Source organism: Anticarsia gemmatalis, chromosome 19 (genome assembly GCF_050436995.1).
Source record: "Anticarsia gemmatalis isolate Benzon Research Colony breed Stoneville strain chromosome 19, ilAntGemm2 primary, whole genome shotgun sequence".
NCBI classification, from domain to species: Eukaryota; Metazoa; Arthropoda; class Insecta; order Lepidoptera; family Erebidae; genus Anticarsia; species Anticarsia gemmatalis.
Genome location: NC_134763.1, coordinates 6,563,608 through 6,584,721, shown reverse-complemented (window position 1 = coordinate 6,584,721; position 21,114 = coordinate 6,563,608). Strand labels below are relative to the sequence as shown.

The 21,114-nt window shown below is 33.4% G+C and overlaps 1 protein-coding gene across 3 annotated transcripts in view; it reads left to right on the top strand.

Moving 5' to 3' along the window:
* Positions 1-21,114, top strand: part of sas (stranded at second transmembrane protein) — a 57,218-nt gene that overhangs the window by 18,750 nt on the left and 17,354 nt on the right. For all 3 annotated transcript variants that reach the window (XM_076127210.1, XM_076127209.1, XM_076127211.1), the window contains exon 2: positions 2,682-2,823. In XM_076127210.1, coding sequence (XP_075983325.1) covers positions 2,703-2,823 — 121 coding nt within the window. In that variant the 5' untranslated portion in view covers positions 2,682-2,702. The remainder of the gene's footprint in view (positions 1-2,681; positions 2,824-21,114) is intronic.

The window sequence follows — 21,114 nt, the reverse complement described above, 5'->3', positions numbered from 1 at the left end:
CCTGTAGAACTAACTGTTATATCATAAAACACGTAATTTATAATAATAAGTGAGTATAAATAGTACGTTATTTTTCTTGATCATTGTTTATCGTAATATTGCATTGTTTACGCACTTGATAGGTTATTAATGGATGCATTGAAGTAGAAACATGCACATAATTACTTTTCCTTATTAACATCAGGTTAATGAATTCTGTGTCCACAATCAATATGAATGTTAATAATCGATGAATTATTGCTTATGAAATTAATTCTGTGAGACAATGAAATCACCTTCAGAGAAAATTTGTAATTTTCCTTTACTACCTTATCCTAGCAAACTCATTCACTAGAAGAAATACCTATGTGAGTTTTGACCGAAACTTCATAGACGATGTCTGAAAATGGAGAGATGACTGAACTTTACAGTAAGTAGTTATCTACATGTGTGTTAATATGAATAACGAACAAAATTAGTGACAAAAAAACAATCTTAATTTCTGATGTCACTTTTATAACTCGATTTAACCTCTATTATATCTTTTGTGAATATACGTTGCTAAAACAATGATTATACCAGACCAAACTCGTCCTTACGTTTGTATCCGTTTTCTGTTTTATAGATTAATTCTCTGACTCATCTGTAACTAAATTCAAATTAAGAGGACGACCAGACGGCCATTTAGGATTTAGTTTTAGCACTCAAACCAAAAACGACATGCAATTTGTCGAACTTTATTTTCAAAGTCAAATCGTTTATTCGTTAAGGTCAAATGTTGACTCTTAAAACAGCAAAGATACAATATAGAATAGAATTAATAGATGTTTAGTATTAGTCATCACTTTAGAATATCTCATTATGTATGGTTTTTTTATTTCGTTAATGGGCATCCCAATGACATAGCCATTCCGGCTAACTGGAGGCCTTTGATACAGTCCAGGGAACAAATCTTAAGCTACAACCGGGATCGACTTTGAACGTACCTTTTAAAGTAAAGAGACACTTCGGCTGAAATACCTCTTAGCAGCCAATTATCTGAGGTACCTATTTCGAATCAGTAAGTGTAGGTACACGAGCAAATGAGCCACATGTACGTACCATCATACGGGAATCTGAAGAAGATTATTGGCAGAAACTAGACTTGAAAAAAAAAAGAATATCGTGAATGGATCGTACTCCAAGATAGCAACAATAGACAATTTATAATCACATAAATAAATCACTCTTATAAGTATTTTGTACCGAATTGTGACCGCAACCACAGTCCGCGTTCCCACTCGCTAAACATTCGATACAGGTGCCGACAGAGTGTCAGGTAACGGTGCATTACCACTGTACAAGGATCAAATCGCGTTTTACAATGGAAGTACTCCTTTCAAACAATAATACTCGTCATCATTCAATTGTAAAAAACAATGATTGTAAAATAAAATTGTGGTTGCCGACTGTCGTTTTCGAAGATCTTTGACTGTCTTAGTGTCTTAGACTGTCGTTAACAGTAGTCGGAAGCTTGAAAGTCTGACAACCAGTCTTACGGAAGGGTATCGTGTTATAACCCGGGTAACTGGGTTGTGGAGGTCAGATAGGCAGTCGCTCCGTGTAAAACACTAGTTTTTCAGCTGTATCCGGTGAGACATTTCTTCTGCTTGCTGGTTATTGTTTGTGGTTAAGATGGTACCATTGCGTCGGGGAGGTCGTGGGGTTCGATTCCCACACGGAAAAATTATAATTTGTGCGATCGACAAATGGTTGTTTCGGATCTTGTTGTACTTTGTGTCCGTTGTAAAAGTCTTCGCGACACAGGAGGAAATCTTAATGCGGTATTTTTAAAAAAAGTTTACTTAAATAATTACTTAGTTACAAAATCATTTCCATTGAAAGGAATCTATTATAATGTTAATGAAGTACTTAATAAACAGGTTTAATCTGCTGTGGGTGCTAATTATCGCCTTGATCTGAATATAGCTCGTTAATTATAGCAATTCATAGAAATATTATGGCGCTTTACTAACTAATGATGATTCATGTTCTGAAGTTAATCGGAAAATGTTCGTTTGCAATCAATATTGATTGTTTATCACACCTTAGTTAACTTTATTTATTAGGTGTTCATAAAGTAATTGCGTACAATTTACTATTTTAGTCTCTATTCTAACAAATTACTGTACATTACGTATACGTAACAAAACAAGCTATCAAAAGTTCATAGTTGCATTTCACAGTCACACACACAATGTGGAGTGAAGAGTTGTTTTTTGGAAATTGTGGACAACGCTGTTGTTTGTGTATTGCAGACCTAATCTCTTACTAATTCCAAAAGAAGACCCTTACACAGCACACAGTAAATAAAGCGATTTTTAGTCTACAGTATAGTTATTTTATAAGCATCGTTTTTTAACTTATTCTGCCCTATTGTCGGGCAAAAGCTTTCACACTCCAATAAGCATACTATTGAATTAGGTCGGTGAAAAAGTCTTATCAAATTATAGTATGTATGAACTTGTAGTAAAATCTCTTTGGCTTCAAGAATATTATTCATTAGGTTTCTTACAGTGAGCTCGTGACGTACCCAAATATCGAGCTTTTTTGTGTAGAGAAAAGATTTTATTACAAGTATAATGCGAAAAGATTTTTTACCCGACCTAATATTATGCTAATTATAAATATATTATATCTAAACTAATATGTTATTGTTTTAGATGAGGTCCCGGTAACCGAAGATGGGCGCACTGGGCGCACGCGGGCTGGCGGTGTGGTGCGCGCTGCTGGTGGGCAGCTCACTCGCAGCCGCCTACACCGTCGACTGTAACCACGAGTACACTGACTGCGACACTGAATTAAGTAAGTAGTTTTAAATAACTGATAATATTAAATTTAAAGAGGTGTTTTTATTATTTTAAAGAGAGCTTAAGGAGAGGAAAGGAGGGACTGGAAAGAAGATTAGACCTCATGTTAAGACCCCTAAGAAACGTGTTATGTGTGCGAGTGAATAAGTTCGCCTATTTTGAGTTAAACAAGTTAATTCGTGTGTTTATCTAATGCTAATTTTATCATTTTTTCTACAACCCCTTGTCCCATTTGATTCGGTAATGGAGGACAACGTTTGTGTTTTATTCCTGAGACAAGCAGTGTTATCACTTTTTTCAGCTATCCTGCCCCTTGATGCTTCCTAACTAAATAGTAAATAGATTAACGACGATGAAAGGATCAGACACTTCAGTAGAATTCAAAATCAGACCGAATGTTGGATATCGACGATATATTCTTAGACAATTTATCTGAATCGATTGGAGAAAAATGCAGTAGAATGTTTTAAGTGACTGCGCTATAATACTAGCCGCCATTATTAGGTACCTCATAAGGAAACTAGACCACATAAATCTATATCATAAAATTATCAATATACAAGTGTGCTTACATACCTCCAATACCTGGCCATAAAAGTACTAACACATACGGGCATATAACTTTACACTAGAACGTTGTATCGCAGTTAAAACACTTACCCCCGGTTTCCGAGGTAAATTTATCAGTAGTTTATCTATTCAATAGCGTTTTTTTATATGACTTTTAATGCTATTGAATAGATAAACTACTGATAAATTTACCTCGGAAACCGGGGGTTAGAATATAAAAGGTGAATAAACTATGTAAGTATACGTTGGTTAGTCCCCTAATTCAAGAAGAATTCATGGAACATGTAGAAAATTAATTGCCCTGTACTGCCCCACTTCTGGACACATATCTTTTCCCAAAATGGGGACTATGTTGTTTGAATCTACCAAAGGGCCCCGTGCGTGTGAGGAACTTTGCATCCCTTAAGAACCAGTTTATGAAACTCTCAATCATGTTTTTATTCACTGTTGGAAATAACGATATACCTAATTACTTTTCTATATGATAAAAATGATATAATTCATTTCTAGCATAAGATTTTGTTAAATACATAGTTGTAAGTAGTTATAGAATGCGTTTTACCAGAAGTCATTGCACTACGTCTAATGTATTCAATCTGATAAGAAATACTCATCCATCTTGTTTAATTAATATTGTTTGAAATGATTGCTATCTACAACGGGAGTCAAACTCAAAAATAATATATTTTTTGTTACGATTAGAAATACATAGCGAAACTCTACCTTTAGCATTATTTAAATCCGTAACCTAGAAGTTTAATTAAACCTCTAACATAGATGTTTAAAGTTCTGGATGACAAAAAAATATTTCAGCGTTTTAAATGTTTTCTTTATATAAGTTTAACATGAACACATATTTATAAATAAGTAGGTAGCTCTACTGCCAACTTCAAAGAAATTTCTATTACAAGCACACTCATCGTATAATGAAATAATTGGAATATTTCCTACTCCACATTACGTACCAACAAAAAAGTACCGCTAAGAAGAGCTTCTTTATCGTATTACCGATCATCCATCAGTCCATCGAACAATTTAAACCGAATGCCTATGTCATGCAGTTATTAATTAGCCGTGTCAAAATTAACCCGTTATTTAAATAGCACTGTCAAATATTAGCGATAATCACAATAGAGCGAACGGAATATTTCATAATTGTTTTGGTACTTTGGTTTATAATTTGTTGGCTGTCTTTTAGATCCCATTACACTTAGCTTAGGTATGAAGTACTAAACCCCCGGTTTCTGAGGTACAATAGCGTTTAAACTCATATGACAAACCCCTATTGAATAGATAAACTACCGCTAAATGTACTCAGAAACCGGGCATTAGTCATTTTACGATAAAATAAGGCTTATTCTCAAATTGTTGAAGATTTTTCCTGTAATTTTGGACATCGTAAGTCGTAGCTTGGAGTTTATGAATATATCTGGTAAATTGAGAAACATTAGGATAAAAATCCTTTTAATAAAGCTCATAGAAAGAACGTATTCGAAATATCTTCTAAATGTGGTGTGATTGTCTGTTCTGTATATAACCCCGACAACTAGTTTTACAACAACATACCTTATAACTAATAATGTATTTGTTGAATTTTTGCCATTTTAGTCCTTTAAATTTACCAGTCAAATTGCAAAACGACAGTACATAATGCAAAACATTTTAACGTGTTGAAATAGCACTAAAGTTCGTCTCACATCCTTTCATAATTCCTTAATTATCTCATCTCAACTGTCGTCTTAATCACGACTGCTTCCAACATTTACGGGAAGTCATACATTCAAGAATAACCTATTATCGTAAATATTACAACTTAGAAGCCTGTAGATTTACTTTATAACTTCTTTAACGGATGTCTAAATGTACGATTAATTCTAATTTAATTTACAAGTTACTAAAACTGTAGATATAGTCAGAAGCAAATATATGTGTACACTGTCACATCTTCTACGGCTTTTTGTGAGTGAAAATAATGAACTTGCTACTGTTAATTTATTATTATATAATAAATAAAATAAAAATAATAATATTTATTTACCAACCACATTCCAATTCTTAATAAACTATGCTAGGCTAATAAGTTAATATTTATTTTCGATTCTACAATAACTTCGAACTAACTGCACGTTTATTTTTGATTAATAATAACAATTATTATATTAAATTGATGTTCTGCTACACAAAAGTACGATTGAAAATGTGTCAGTGTGTACATATTTTTGCTCATGACAGTACCATTAGTTTTTGTCAGAATTTAATAAAGATTTATGTTTATTTCTTCTAATTTGATGATTTATTTGATAGTGTACGGTACAATCGTTTTTGCGACTTGGACGCAAAAAATGCCATGGAGTTTGTAGTGTAACGCCTTAGGCGATAGCGGAACGAACTCTTTAAAAAGCTTTGTAAGGAATTACAACAGTATAAATTATATCTTTTTCAAGGTTAAGGAAAACTACTCATCTTTCCGTGATGTTGAATATTTACTGTAAAAAGTTCCTGTGAAACTGTGACGTCATTTGGAAAAGCTCAATTGCAAAGAAACTGTTAGAAATATTTGTGTAAGTAAGAAGGGTCTAAGATATTTTTAATATATATTTCGACAAAATATTTACCGCATTTTACTTATAGTAATATCTGGTAGTTTCGTAAGCATTTTATTGATATCATAATATATCTTTGGTTCAAAATAAAATGTTAAATTCTTCTCTATCTTAGCCTTGAGATACACACTTTTGTGTTCCTTTTTACATCATCGTCTGAGTATCTTTGAATTATCACACCGACGTTCTATAAAAACAAAAAAAAACCATTCTGAAGCGATACAGACGGACAAAGAGAACCTCAACGTATTCTTATAAAAAGTATAACAAAACATGGTGACAACATAATATTTTATCTCTTTAAATATAATAAATATAAATAGTGGGATTTGTCAAAACGTTTTTGTACGGTTCTGGTTCTCTGTTTGTTGATTTCGCTTCAAGTTTACCATAATTTGGCATAACTTGTTTCAGTATATGTTAAACTTAACGTGTATGTGTTCTTTTAAGATAAAAGAATCATTTGACCAGTCACACACGGTCTAGAGAATCCAAAACTTCGTAGAGCTGTACTATGATAACCAGAAAACTGATATAAACACTTATTTATATTCTTGCACTATTTCTAAATACTATACACACTTTATATGTATAGATAAAATCCTTTAATTATTGCGGAAAACTTGCGTCAAAAAGCTTTGTTAACAAGAGATTAAATACTATAATAGTAATTAGTAATCTACTAAGCATATTCTTCTTTCCGATTACTAGTGGTCAATCTTTCCAAATGTTCATTTTACTTTCGTAATTCTAATAATAGTAATATATTATGTAAAAATATAGTTAGGTTAAAGGCTAAATATATAGCGTTATATAATCGTAAATCTATTTACACAGATCGCGTGTATTTACCATTAAATCGCAAAACTATCGGAATCCCACAGCCTTAACGCATAATAAAAACCAATACGATGACCGGTTCATCCGTTACGCGATATTTAACAATAAAACATATAAATTATTATAAAACATGTTTATTTATAGCACTGAGTTATGCGGAACTTACAGTTGATTTCCTTTACGAGTACAAGAAATAACTCCCAAGACTAGAAGGGAATACGAGAAATAACTCTTATAAATAAATGGAGGATTATTTTCTAAATATACATGAGATAAAACTTCATTATGTTGAGGTCTAAGACGCACAAAACTATAGTTTGAGGGTATTAAGTAGGTATCAGTGGTATATATTTACTTAACATTAGGTCCATATACCACACAGTAAGATTCACTGTAATCAATTAATTTAAGTTAAAGACATAAACTTTTTGTTTTTGTATTAGAGTCATTTGAAAACATAATAATATAACAAATTGGAACACAACACAAAAATTTGTAGTTCGATAAAACTAAACTAAACCATTTTTTGCGAGACAATATTTTATGAATCATCTTAAATCACAGGTAACAACAAACAACAGCAAACTCATAGTTCAAACTAGGACCTTTTTTAAACGTAAAAGGAGTCCCTAATTATCTTTTTTTTACTCAAATGACTATCTAGTCATGTCTTCCGAATTCGTGATGGTTAAAAGTGGCGAGAGTCGTGACTTCGCCGACGCCTTTTTAGGAGCCCAACATTCTTTCATCTTGTTCTTTTTAGGCCCCGTTTTGTAGTATGACGGCCCGTATACGATGTCAACGCTCTGTATCAGGTGGACCTTTGTTATTTTTACACAGAATCACTGATGATTAAACCTGAATTGTTATGATATTACGTTGAAGTGTTGAGCGCGTTGTTTCAAAGATTTTTGATGGATTTAACAGATGGTTTTGCTGCCTGTATTTCGCTTAGTGACGGCATACTACATTGTTAAAAGGATAGATCAGATATTAGTATGTGGTATATGTTGTATATAGAGTACCTAGTCTAGATTATTCTAAGGCAGTTAAGAGTCAATTGTTCCATGCCAAAGTATTCTGGTCTGTATATTTATAGGATCTTAGAGAAGATATTAACTGTATCGCCCCTCAGCAAAACTCTTTGATAAAAAAACAGTCATGGAATTTAACCAAATAGTTAGTAATTCAAAGCTTTGAGTTCGCCTTGAAAAAATATCTCACACCGGATATTGTTCTTTGTAAAACCTCCGATCCGTGAACGTAGATCACTCTACTAAAACACATTCAATGTTGTTGAAACAATGCTCCCTAATTTAAAAGCTTTACTTTGTCTATATTACAAGTAAATAGGTTCAGTTTACACAGTATTTAATTTTTTATTATATTATTATATTATCCGAGTAGGTACCATAAAAATCACAAAAATCTGCAAGTTTTCAAAGCAGTTTTCAGCAAGTGTTTTCCACCATTCTGAAATTAATCAGATTGATCAGGCGAGATGGGACACAAATGCTTAACCTAATATCAATTACGTAAATATAAAATCTCACGCTCGTCTAAGATGGTAAACAGCCAAAAATGAACCTTGAGACCGACCTCTAGCAAAAATATTAAAATCGTTATATTTTGGCAGAGGTCAATAAATCGTTCAAAAGATTGAATTAATGAATGTCATTTAACATGTATGTCGATGAATACCGGACTTCCGGCAGTTAACAACTTTTTAATCATCCGTATTTTTAATTTCAACAAGGTTGACATTACTTTAATATACTTGTTTACATTTTTTTTATGATTTACCTCAATTAAAACTGATGTCTGCGGCAGATTTTATTATTTTATACATGGCAAATACACGTTACGAATTGTGGCATGTAATAAATTTGTTATTTATAATTACTTCGATACATATAAAACATATGTGGCAATTATTTGGCATACTGACCAGAGGAACGACTACTTAGACAGTTAAAAAATGACACTTATTCACTACAATATCTCTAAGAGTCTATAAACAGAATTATTTATATTGTTGTTAAGAAAAGACTAAACAGACATGATATAAACCACATTTCAAAAATGGACGTTTTCATTTGGGTATTTTGGGTCATAAAGCCAGCTCAGTGGGCCAAGTCCTAATATGTCTTTCTAAGTAAACGCCAGATATACTTAGAAATCTTAAGACGCTTCTTAAAAGCCATTATGGTATAAAGTTATTTCATATTCAGTGAAAGTATTCAAGTGGGTAAGTGCGTAGGCATCAGGTGCAACATACAACGCTAAATAGACTATGTAAAATTCAAATTATGCCTTGACCGCGAACATAATTAATGTATATGTTACAAAGAAAGTAGGTAAATATGTACACATGATAATAATGTACGTTGAACATACTTATGTAGACAATTGTTTTCAGTTAACTTGTGAATTTTATTATAGTGAAGATTCACATTGGAATAAGACTTTTTATTGTAAATGGAAATCTTTGAAAACTTTAACACCTATACGTACATAGAGCACATACATACATAATATCACGGCTTTTTCCCGTAGGGGTAGGCAGAGACCAAAGAAGTATACCCATTTTAATTGATAAATTAAATGAAAATTATAAGTTTGAAGTAAAATGTAGGAGTAGATGTGCAAGATATTTGCAGAAATAAAATGAACACTAAAATTGGTTTTCAAATGACGATAAAACGGCTGATTAGAAAAGCTTTTAAGTGATTAAACGCTCGATTTTGATTACGAAAGTAAATCGCGAATTTCTGAAATTGAGATAAAAAACTTTAAAAATTTAACGAAATCTCTGAAAATGAAAAGGATTTTATGGCAAAAGATTTCAAGGAATTAATTAGTCATCAATTAATTAGTTCTGCTTCATCATGACTTTAGTTGATGTCGTTTGGGGTACAATAAAAAAAAACACCTAGGTGCTAGATAAAACAAAATAATATTCAGAAAAAAACTACAATCTGTTCTGTCTAGGGACGGTCGTAATATGTAGAGATGTGGACAATCAAATTCTATTAACTCTCAAAACAAAACAAAGTTAGATTAGGTACTTATGTGACAATTAGAATTCAGGAGCTCTACAAATTGCATAGCATGAAACAGGGACTGAAGCGAAAACTGAATCCAAGCTAAACAAACTCGTTAAACACAAGAATGTATCTAGTTATGCATCCTGCTAGGCCTCTACAAACAATAGCAATAGGTTAGAGAACAATAATCAATGGGTTAGAGTTACGGTGTCAAATGCTAGTTGGTCAATTACTGTAACTTTAATGAGCGCCAAAACTATAACCATTTGATTAACGATTACTTGTTCACTGTTAAGACCATTTATGAATACCATGATTGTATGTATCACGCCATAGCGGATACCACGTGACTTAAACCACATGTATAAAAGCTTTGTCATTTGTACCATAATCCAGTTCTGTTCCTGTAATTGTCTCGGCTTGATGCTCTGCGAGCACACCTTTATTTTATTAAAATAAATATATTTTTTTAAATAAAGTGCTGTCCATTAATTTGACTGGCGCAGTCGGGTCGGATCTTAAGTTCGCGTAAAGTTCGTCGTTCCGTACACAAAAATCGGTACTTCGCGGCAACTAACAGCCTGACTAAGATTCGAAGAACTTACAAATTTCGTCAAATACCGCATCGGGCAGCAGCAGCATCTCGCTAACATCGTTCAAGACAGCAACTCGGCATGGGCAGCAGCAGTTTACTGTGAGTAAATCCTTATTCGCACTGTTTCCATAACCCCGTGTCTATCCTTATATATCTAACTGGACCAAACATCGCTAAGTTGATATATCCACTCGTATTTTCGGTCAAAATCGCGGAATCTACGATTAGTTATAGTTTTCACTTGTATTTTTCGACAAAAATCGCGAAATCTACAATTAGTTATAGTATTTACTTGTATTTTTCGACAAAAATCGCGAAATCTACAATTAGTATAGGAACGTGTCTTTTCGGACAAACATAGCCGAATCTACACTTAGTTTAAGCGTATATATCGGACAAAAATCGCCGAATATACTTTATTAATCTTTTGCCCTAAAAATAATATATATTTGTAAAAATGGCAACAAATGAGCCAACAAATACAATTCAACTTATTCCTAAGGAAATTCAAGCGATTATCCCACGCTTTGATGGCGACGGGAAATTGTTAAACTTATTTATAACTAAATGTGAATATGTAATTAAGTCATTTAGAGGGGAAAACAATCCCGCTCAAGATATCTATTTATATCACTGCATTACCAGCAGATTAATAGGCAAAGCGGCCATATTAATTAGTGAAAGAGAAAATGTGTTCTCATGGGAGGAGTTAAAAAGATTATTTGTACAGCATTTTGGCGATCCACGCACTGAAGCCTGTATTGCCATAGAACTAGAGAATCTTAAGATAAAACAAGGAGAAACGTATATTGAGTTCTGCCATAGAATCCAGAATATAAGATCATCTTTAATATCTAAAGTCAACCTTTTAACTGACGAAGGTATCAAAGCAGCTAAGTATATTATATACAACAATACCGCGTTAAACGTATTCTTATATAACTTACCCGAGGAAATGCTTCGATTCGTAAGATTGAACAAATGCACCTCGCTGGAAAGTGCACTAAGTGTCGTAACAGAAGAGGTCAATTTCCAAACGCAATATCAATCTAAAAATAAATCGAACCATAAACCATTGCAATCTAAACCTATCATACCAACGCCACAAAGTCAATTTAAATTCGGCATAAATAATAATATTCCACAAAACTCTCAGCATAAGACATTCCCTAATCTATTTAATAGAAATAATCCCGTTAATAACCAAATGAGATTCCCTCAGCCTAACAAGTTAGGACAACCTAATCAATTCCGTCACCCGCAACAACAATTGCCTAGAGCAGTTAATAATTATAAACAAAGCGGATTTTTCAAACAAAATCCCAATCATCAATTTAAATTCGGGATACCAAATCAATTAAATCAGAATCGTTTCCCGCAAAATACAACACCTAAGCCTAACACGGACGTCTCCATGCGAACGGCAGTAAAACAAAACAACATAGACGAATATGAGGATTATGAAACATATAATGAATGTATAGATATGGACGATCAGGAAATGTACGAAAATTACGTAGAGTCTGAGGAAAATGAGGAAAATTTTACCATAGAAGCCTCACCGGACGATCACCGGAAATAATCAATTTAAACTATTCACAAGCTCATAGACTACCTCATATCGAAATACCAGAACTAGACGCTATTTTCATGATCGATACTGGCAGTACGCGTTCTTTCATAAATCCGGAAAAAATAAATGAATATTTCCCTTATAATACGTATGAAGAGCCTTTCCAAGTAGTTAGCACACATGGTTGTAGCCAACACACGGAAGTAGCAAATATACCGCTTACGGAAACCTTTCAAACAGATCTTACTCATAAGTTTTTCGTTTATAAAGTTGACAAAGACTATGACGGCCTAATAGGCATAGATTTGCTAAAACAATTAGACGCTAACATTGACATGAAAAACCAAATATTACGAACAAATACCACCGAAATACCAATTCTTTATTATGAACACTTTAAAATAAATATTCCCAGGCGTTCTGAAGTCAAAGTAAAATTACCTACAACAGTAGAGAATGGCGAAGCTATTATCCCATTTACGGAATTCTGTTCAGGCGTTCGAACACCAGACGCAATGATAACATGTAAAGATTTTTATGCAGAAACAATCATACAAAACCTCAATAATAAAGACGTTCTAATAACACTAGAAAAACCATTGTTAGTCCACCCATTAACAGAATCACTTAAAGTAACTACGACAAATCATAACTTGAATTATAGTCAAACAAATTCAATATTAGAAGCTAATTTAAACAAGTTACGTTTAGAACATTTAAATAACGAAGAGAGAACCTGTATTCAAAACCTATGTCTAGAATATAAAGATATATTTTATTGCGAAGAAATCCCCTTGTCTTTTACCAACCAAGTAAAACATAAAATACGCACAAGCAACGAGGACCCTATATACATAAGACCTTATAGACAACCTCCAACAGAAAACGAAGAAATTAGGAAACAAGTACAGAAATTATTAGATAATAATGTAATAACTGAATCTCATTCCCCTTGGAGTGCCCCTGTACATCTTGTCCCTAAAAAATTAGACGCTTCAGGTGAACAAAAATACCGAATGGTAATAGATTACAGACGTTTAAACGAAATTACGGTCGATGATAAGTATCCTCTCCCAAATATTACAGATCTTTTTGACAAATTAGGTAAAGCTACGTATTTTACTACGCTAGATCTTGCTAGTGGCTATCACCAAATAGAAGTAGAGCCTTCTGATAGACAGAAAACAGCCTTTACAACCCAATCTGGTCACTATGAATTTAAGAGAATGCCCTTTGGTTTAAAGACAGCTCCAGCTACATTTCAACGAGCTATGGACAATGTTCTTAAAGGACTACAAGGAATGCATTGTCTAGTCTATTTAGATGACATCCTAGTCTTTTCTAATAGCTTACAAAATCACATAGAAAAGCTCAGAAAAATATTCGACAGACTTAGACAGACAAACTTAAAAGTTACATTAGATAAGTGCGAGTTCTTAAGAAAAGAAGTACTTTACTTAGGACACACTCTTTCTAAAGATGGACTCAAACCAAACCAAGATAAAATTAAAGCAGTTTTAAATTTCCCTATTCCTAAAACTCCCACGGAGATAAAAAGCTTTTTAGGTTTAATAGGCTATTACCGTAAATTCATCAAAGATTTCTCTAAGATCACACAACCTCTCACAAATTGTTTAAAGAAAGGTAGAAAAATCGTACATACTCAGGAATTCGTAAACGCATTCGAAAAATGTAAAGAAATATTAACAAACGCCCCACTTTTACAATTCCCTGATTTTAGTAAACCATTTTTATTGACAACTGACGCATCAAACTACGCAGTAGGAGCAGTATTGTCACAAGGCCCAATTGGTAGCGATAAACCAATAGCATACGCAAGTCGAACATTAAATGACGCCGAAACGCGCTATAGTACTATTGAAAAGGAACTACTTGCAATAGTTTGGGCATGCAAACATTTCAGACCGTATTTATATGGTAAAAAATTCATTATACTTAGTGATCATAGACCTTTAGTTTGGTTACACACGTTTAAAGAACCAGGCAGTCGTTTAACTCGATGGAGATTAAGACTAGATGAGTATGATTACGATATTAAATACAAACCAGGTAAACAAAACGGAAACGCTGACGCACTTTCACGTATTAAAATAAACGCGATTGATAAAGATAATATGTCAACCCAAGTAAATTCCCCCGATACAATAGTTATTTCGGACGATGAGGAAATAAGATCAAGAAAATCGACATATTCTATACCATCTGTTGACAGCCAAACTGTCACAGCATCCGAAAAGGACAACTCAACACTTGCTACAGTACATTCTGAAGAGAATACCGACTCTTCCGACTTACCGATATTAGATGAAGCAATCGATACAAAACCAAACCAAATACTTATATATACATGGAATAGAAATGAACTAACTGTTAAAGATCTATCGCGCGACAAACAGAAAGTATTAGAAGTCCACATGCCAATAGATAATTTAGAGATAATTAAACAATTTCTTAAAGAATACATTAGACCTAAAATCAAACATTTTATTTACTTTGAAGACCATAGACATCGCGAGTCGTTTACAAATATTATAACACAATTGTTTAAAAAGGACTCAATTAAAATATTTGAATGCACTAAGCGTGTAGTTTACGTCGAAGACGAGAATGAACAACGTCAGATTGTATTGAAATACCATAAAGGTAAGACATGTCACAGAGGCATTAAAGAGACAATAGCGCATCTCAAGAGAACTTACTACTGGAATAACCTGCACGAAACAGTCGCAAGCATCATAAATTCATGCGAACCGTGTAAACTCATGAAATACGACAGAAAACCCATTAAACCGGAACTTCAGTTAACTCAAACGCAATCAAAACCTTTCGAAGAGATATTTATAGATATATTTTCAATCGAAAACACTTACTTTTTAACAATTATCGATGCATTCAGTAAATTAGGACAAGCCTTCGAAATCTCAAGCAGAAATACACCGGAAATAATTAGAGCGCTAATTAAATACTTCTCGTTTTACGGAATACCACAACGCATTAGCTCAGATCCCGGAACGGAATTTAATAATAACCTATTGAAGGAAATGTTATCATTCTACAAAATAGACTTACACATAGGAACACCCCATAATCCAAATTCCATGGGTTTAGTTGAAAGATTCCATTCAACAATTACGGAAATATACAGACTAGCTAAATACGAACGGAAGATAACAGACGCAGCATCCGTCATGACTTACGCTATTATCTCATACAACCAATCTATACACTCTTCAACAGGTCTTACACCTTTCGAAATAGTCTTCGGACATACCGAATCATCGGACGCATTTAACGTAGACTTTAATAAACAATATATACAACAATTAGTTCAAGAACACGCGAAACGCACAAAATATTTATATAAATATCTAACTGACAAAATGATCGACTCTAAAACTAAAATAAAGGAAAAACGTGGTGGTGAGACAAAATTCAACATCAAGAAAGGAGATAAAGTTTATGTAAAAGGCGTTAATATTAGGCGCAGTAAAGATAAACCTCGATACCAGAAAGCAACAATTACGGGCGAAATAAATCGCAACACTGTCCCAGTAAAAACTAAAAACAGAGACACTAAGGTCGCTATTAAAGACATAAAACGTCCTTCACAGGTACATCCTGTCAATGATGACACTAATAATCCAAGGCCAGGCCCTTCAACTTCAACCGATTGAAGACAACCCAGGTATACTCCCTGTGAAAGAAGGCCAAGCATCAGTAAGCTTCTATAATTGGGATATAATTAAAATATTAGACTTAGAATTGATTTGCACTAATTTAGACTATAATATTAATAAATATGATGAAATAAAATCATATATGATAGATAAGTTAAATAATATATATAATTTAGATGGTAGTATTATCGACGCCGAGCTCCAAGTTCAATACATTATGAATCTTACGCTAGAAAAGTATAACCAACTTATTCCAAATATTAGAATGAAAAGAGGTTTAATTAACCCGATTGGTTCTATAATTAAAGCAATCACTGGTAACTTAGATAATCAGGATGCCATTAGATATGATCAATTAATAAATAACATCCAAAACAAACAAAATACGATCATAAATAAGGTGACTTTAATATCTAAGATGATTGACACCTTTGTCAATACAACAAATTCCACCAGAAATAATTTCATTATATTAGAAAAAACAATTGAAGAGATTCAGGAAATTCTTAACAGAACACAATATCAAAGGAGCAAGGAACTTATTATAAATACTTTTAATTTACTTATACATAATTTTCAAATTTTATTAATTAGATTAGACGAAGTCGAGACAGCAGTCGCTTTTAGTAAAATAAATATTTTGCATCAATCTTTATTGACTACCAATGAACTGTATAATTTACTAAAGAAAATAGAGAAAACAGATAAAGTTATATTCCCTGTAACTATAGATAATTTAATTAAGATAGAAAATAGTATAGACATTAAAGCATATGTAAAGGGCAAACGATTAACTTTTATCATGTCAGTACCAATGGTTCAGTCGGACACCTATAACTATTTTTCCCTACACCCTTTTCCTATGTATAACCCAAAGCTAAATTTAACTTTCCTTATAACTCCTAAACATTCCTACATCCTTGCGAAGGGATTGAAAACCGTACCATTATCTCAACCTTGTAAGGAGATAGACCAAGGAAAATTCTTATGTCATGAAGATTATATGTCTGTACAAAATGAAGATAAATGCATCGAAGATTTGATGAAATTCTCTACACAAATAACGTCGTGTGCACCAATACCAGTCGAATCTTCCGACGTAAAGATCAAAGCTTTACAACCAGACTCCTGGATAATCTACACCGGAGTTCATACACTGCTAACAGAATATTGTGAAAACGATATAAGCCAACATAACATTATCGGCACATATATCATAACATTGGACAACGATTGTAGAATCGAAGTTGGGAAGATAACGCTGAAGAAACAAACACGTCTTCAGGTAGCATCAGTAATGTTCCGCAGTATGCCGAGCATCCACCTGCCCAACATAGTTCCTCCAAAGGAAACAATGCAGCGCAAGGCGATTAACTTGGATCAAGTAAATATGGAAAATTTGCAGTTCCTTTCCCACGCATTAAAAAGTGAAGTGATAACAAGTGAAAAGCCAATAGACATAGTGAATATACACAGTGTTAGTCTAGGAACTATATTAATCTATGTTATCCTAGTTATAATATTTCTTGTTCTTGTATACCGTTACAGAGGCAAAATTATGTGTAATCAAAATCATCATCCTAAATTTAACAAAAATTTAAATGACGATTTTGAACTTAAGGAGGGAAGAGTTATGCATCCTGCTAGGCCTCTACAAACAATAGCAATAGGTTAGAGAACAATAATCAATGGGTTAGAGTTACGGTGTCAAATGCTAGTTGGTCAATTACTGTAACTTTAATGAGCGCCAAAACTATAACCATTTGATTAACGATTACTTGTTCACTGTTAAGACCATTTATGAATACCATGATTGTATGTATCACGCCATAGCGGATACCACGTGACTTAAACCACATGTATAAAAGCTTTGTCATTTGTACCATAATCCAGTTCTGTTCCTGTAATTGTCTCGGCTTGATGCTCTGCGAGCACACCTTTATTTTATTAAAATAAATATATTTTTTTAAATAAAGTGCTGTCCATTAATTTGACTATCTACTTCCATGCAACTTCATGTCCCGAGATAATGAGTACGACGATCCTCGTTCAATCAACACGAAGTAACGATACCACAGATTATATAGCGACGATATAGGAAGAGGCTGCACGTAATTCGTTGACATAACAGGCGGCTGTCATGCGCGACGGCTGCATGCGCACGAGCATTGTTTTGCGCGGGAAAGTTGCTACAAAACAAATAATAGCCACGCAAAAATCAACCTTATTACCTCCAGTTATTAGTTATTGTGTGATAATTTTCCGTGATGCAATATTCGTGTCAGATGAACAAAAAACCGTTTCGACTCGTAGAAATATCTGCGGGTTTGTTTCGCGCGTTTGCAAAATGTCGCGCCTTTTATGATGATGTTGGTCAATCTGCCGTTTTTGGTATTCGCTTCTTAGAGTCGCAAACCGGCATGGCTTCCGAATAGGAATTTTTACTTATTTCTTCATCGGAACGCCGTTTTTCCTTAAAATATTTCCACTGGCATTTTTAGATATCATCATCATATACAGATTTCCTAAAAGCCAATAGCTTTATATATACTTTTTGAGCGCTTAAATCGTCGAATCCAACTGGTTAAAACTATTAAGTCGTTCTCAAAAACCTTTTTTTACGCTCCACAAAGACTGCAATTGAGTGAAATTGTTCATTCATCTTCATTATCTAGGCCTAGCGGTAATGTATTCCGAGTATAATCAAGCATATGGCCATAATCATCGTACACTCAGAGGTCATTGATCCCAGGTTGTTATTAGCATACCGGCAAAAATTCCACCGTCATATCGTAAACCTGGCGTTAACCATTACTTGTCATTACGTTAAATTGTTTACGAGAAAATATAATTGCGATAACATGAGTATAACTTTATTTATTTGTATATTTTTTAATGATTAATGGTAACCGATTATATAGAATTTTATGTAAATTCGAAAGTATATTTCCTATGAATTTAGATGAAAGTAAATTAAGTAAGCATACATTGATGTGGCATGTTAAATTCCGACATAACGGTAGGTGTGATGCAATGAGCAAGGAGAATGGTATGCATCTAGTCCTACAAGCGATGGTTCCACGGAACAAGAAAATATTAATTGTTTATGTCACAAAATCCCTAACAATACAAGGATTTAAAAGTAATGTGAGTTTCTCAAAAAGGAACAATAATCTGGTCTTGCGACATCCAAAATTTGGTCTACTGGTCTACATAATACATTTGACCATGAATAAGATAACCACACAAAGAATTGTTATAGATACAACAAAATAAAACTAGACTAATCGACTAAAGCCTCTACCGATTGGCAAACCTAAATATTTCTTTCCAAGCAAGATCCTTCAAGCTAATCGACTAATTCGCAGATCGAATGAATCACTAACATTGTAAGAACGACCTTGTGCCGGATAGATGAAGTGGTCCAGGAGATAAACCGAGTGAAAGTGGACCACCGACGTACTGAGCCGATGACACGCTGCCACCGTTTTCCAACTAGCTGCATTTTTTACACTGTGTCTTGTTTAAGTACTGAATTTTAGACACAGTGTCGGTTTCACTTTGGATAGTCTGTATGATGGTTGGCTGATGATGTCCGTGACGTAGGGGTTATGGTAGTCACCACGCCATTTTGCATTGCACACCGGGGGTCGAGATCGAAATATATTTTAACCCACTTAAAAAAAAGAGGAATGTTTACTGATTTTGTTTGAACAGGTAGGTATTAGACGTGCTTCAGTTTCAGAAAAACTTCAGAAAACAACAAAGTACAGGCATATTTGTAGTTTTCTCACGCGCGTGAAGTGAAGATATTAGAATGAACTCGGTAAAATATAGCTGTAGTCAAAATTTCATTGATTTAGTTGTTCAAAATTGATAGATTTTCATTTTCTTTTTTTTCATAGATGGACGTAACGAGAAAAAGTAGTCTGTAATTTTATACAACTTTAGTTTCCGGCTTTGAATAATTTAATTTATACAATCTAGCCAATTAGATGAGGTAATCATAAAGTAATACGTAAGCCGTTAGATAAAAATATTTAAGCAATTAGACATTTTACGAAAGCAATTATTAAAATCTATTTTATGGTATTTTACCTTTTTCTTTTATGTGTCAGAACATAAAAGAAAAAGGTAATGTTTGATAGCACTGGCCCAAAAAAATAATATTTTAATTATGGGACACTACAGATTATTTATTTATTATTTATTACTGATAATATACTAATTGAAGAATCTATACTGATAAAATCTTCTATACTAATAAAATAAAGCTGCAGAGTTTGTTTGTTTGTTTGTTTGTTTGTTTAAACGCGCTAATCTCAGGAACTACTGGTCCGATTTGCATTACATTCTGCCACTGTGAGATAGCTCATTTACCGAGGAAGGCTATAGGCTATATATCATCGCGCTACGACCATTAGGAGCGGAGTAGTAACGAAAAATGTTACAAAAACGGGGAAAATTATGACCCATTCTCTCTTACGTGACGCAAGCGAAGTTGCGCGGCGAATTAGCGCGTTCAAACAAACAAACAAATTCTTCAGCTTTATAATATTAGTATAGACTTATCATAGAACTAAATGTACAAAGAAGCATCCTAAGATCTGTAAACTTTTCAACACGATACCATAAACCAAAAAAAAAAAACCGTTTCATACAGTAGCCAGCCAGTCATCTCGCCCTTGTGGTTAGGTTACAAACTCGTATTCCTACAACATAATTTTCCATTTGACTTAACACAAGATACCCACGCGAACATTCCTTGTTTGAAAGTTATCTTTTTTAATTTTTATAATTCCAAATAAGTATTTGGCCTTTACGCCTTAAGATTTGATACTGGCCTTCGGTTAACGCATCTAGTTCACCTTTGATTTTGTTGACGATTATATTTCCATTCTCTTCTTATTAAAGGACATTTTTATTTAAGAAATTCAGAATTTTTAGACCCAAGAACCCTTCTTTCTCGGAGGAATCGATATATAAATCATAGATCGAACAATCAAATAGTATGAGCTACATGAAATTTTTTAAATATTTTTTCAAGTTACTACAATGCTGCTTGGTTTCATATTTAGTGGATAAAACATAATTATAATAACCTATTACCCTCTTACTGTATGGGCCTCCCACCGAAACAAAGAAAGTGTTAGGCTTGTCCAGTATGAGATTACCAAAAAACCTAGAGCCTTAGAAGTAGATATAGAGATAGAGCGTTTTCAAGTTAACGGAGAAACTATTAACGCTTTCAATAATCTAACTATTAGCATTTTCAAATACTTTTTGAGAATATACAGAAAGAACAACGGATAAAAAAACATACTCTCGGCATAAAAATTAGGAAACCCCACACATTTTGC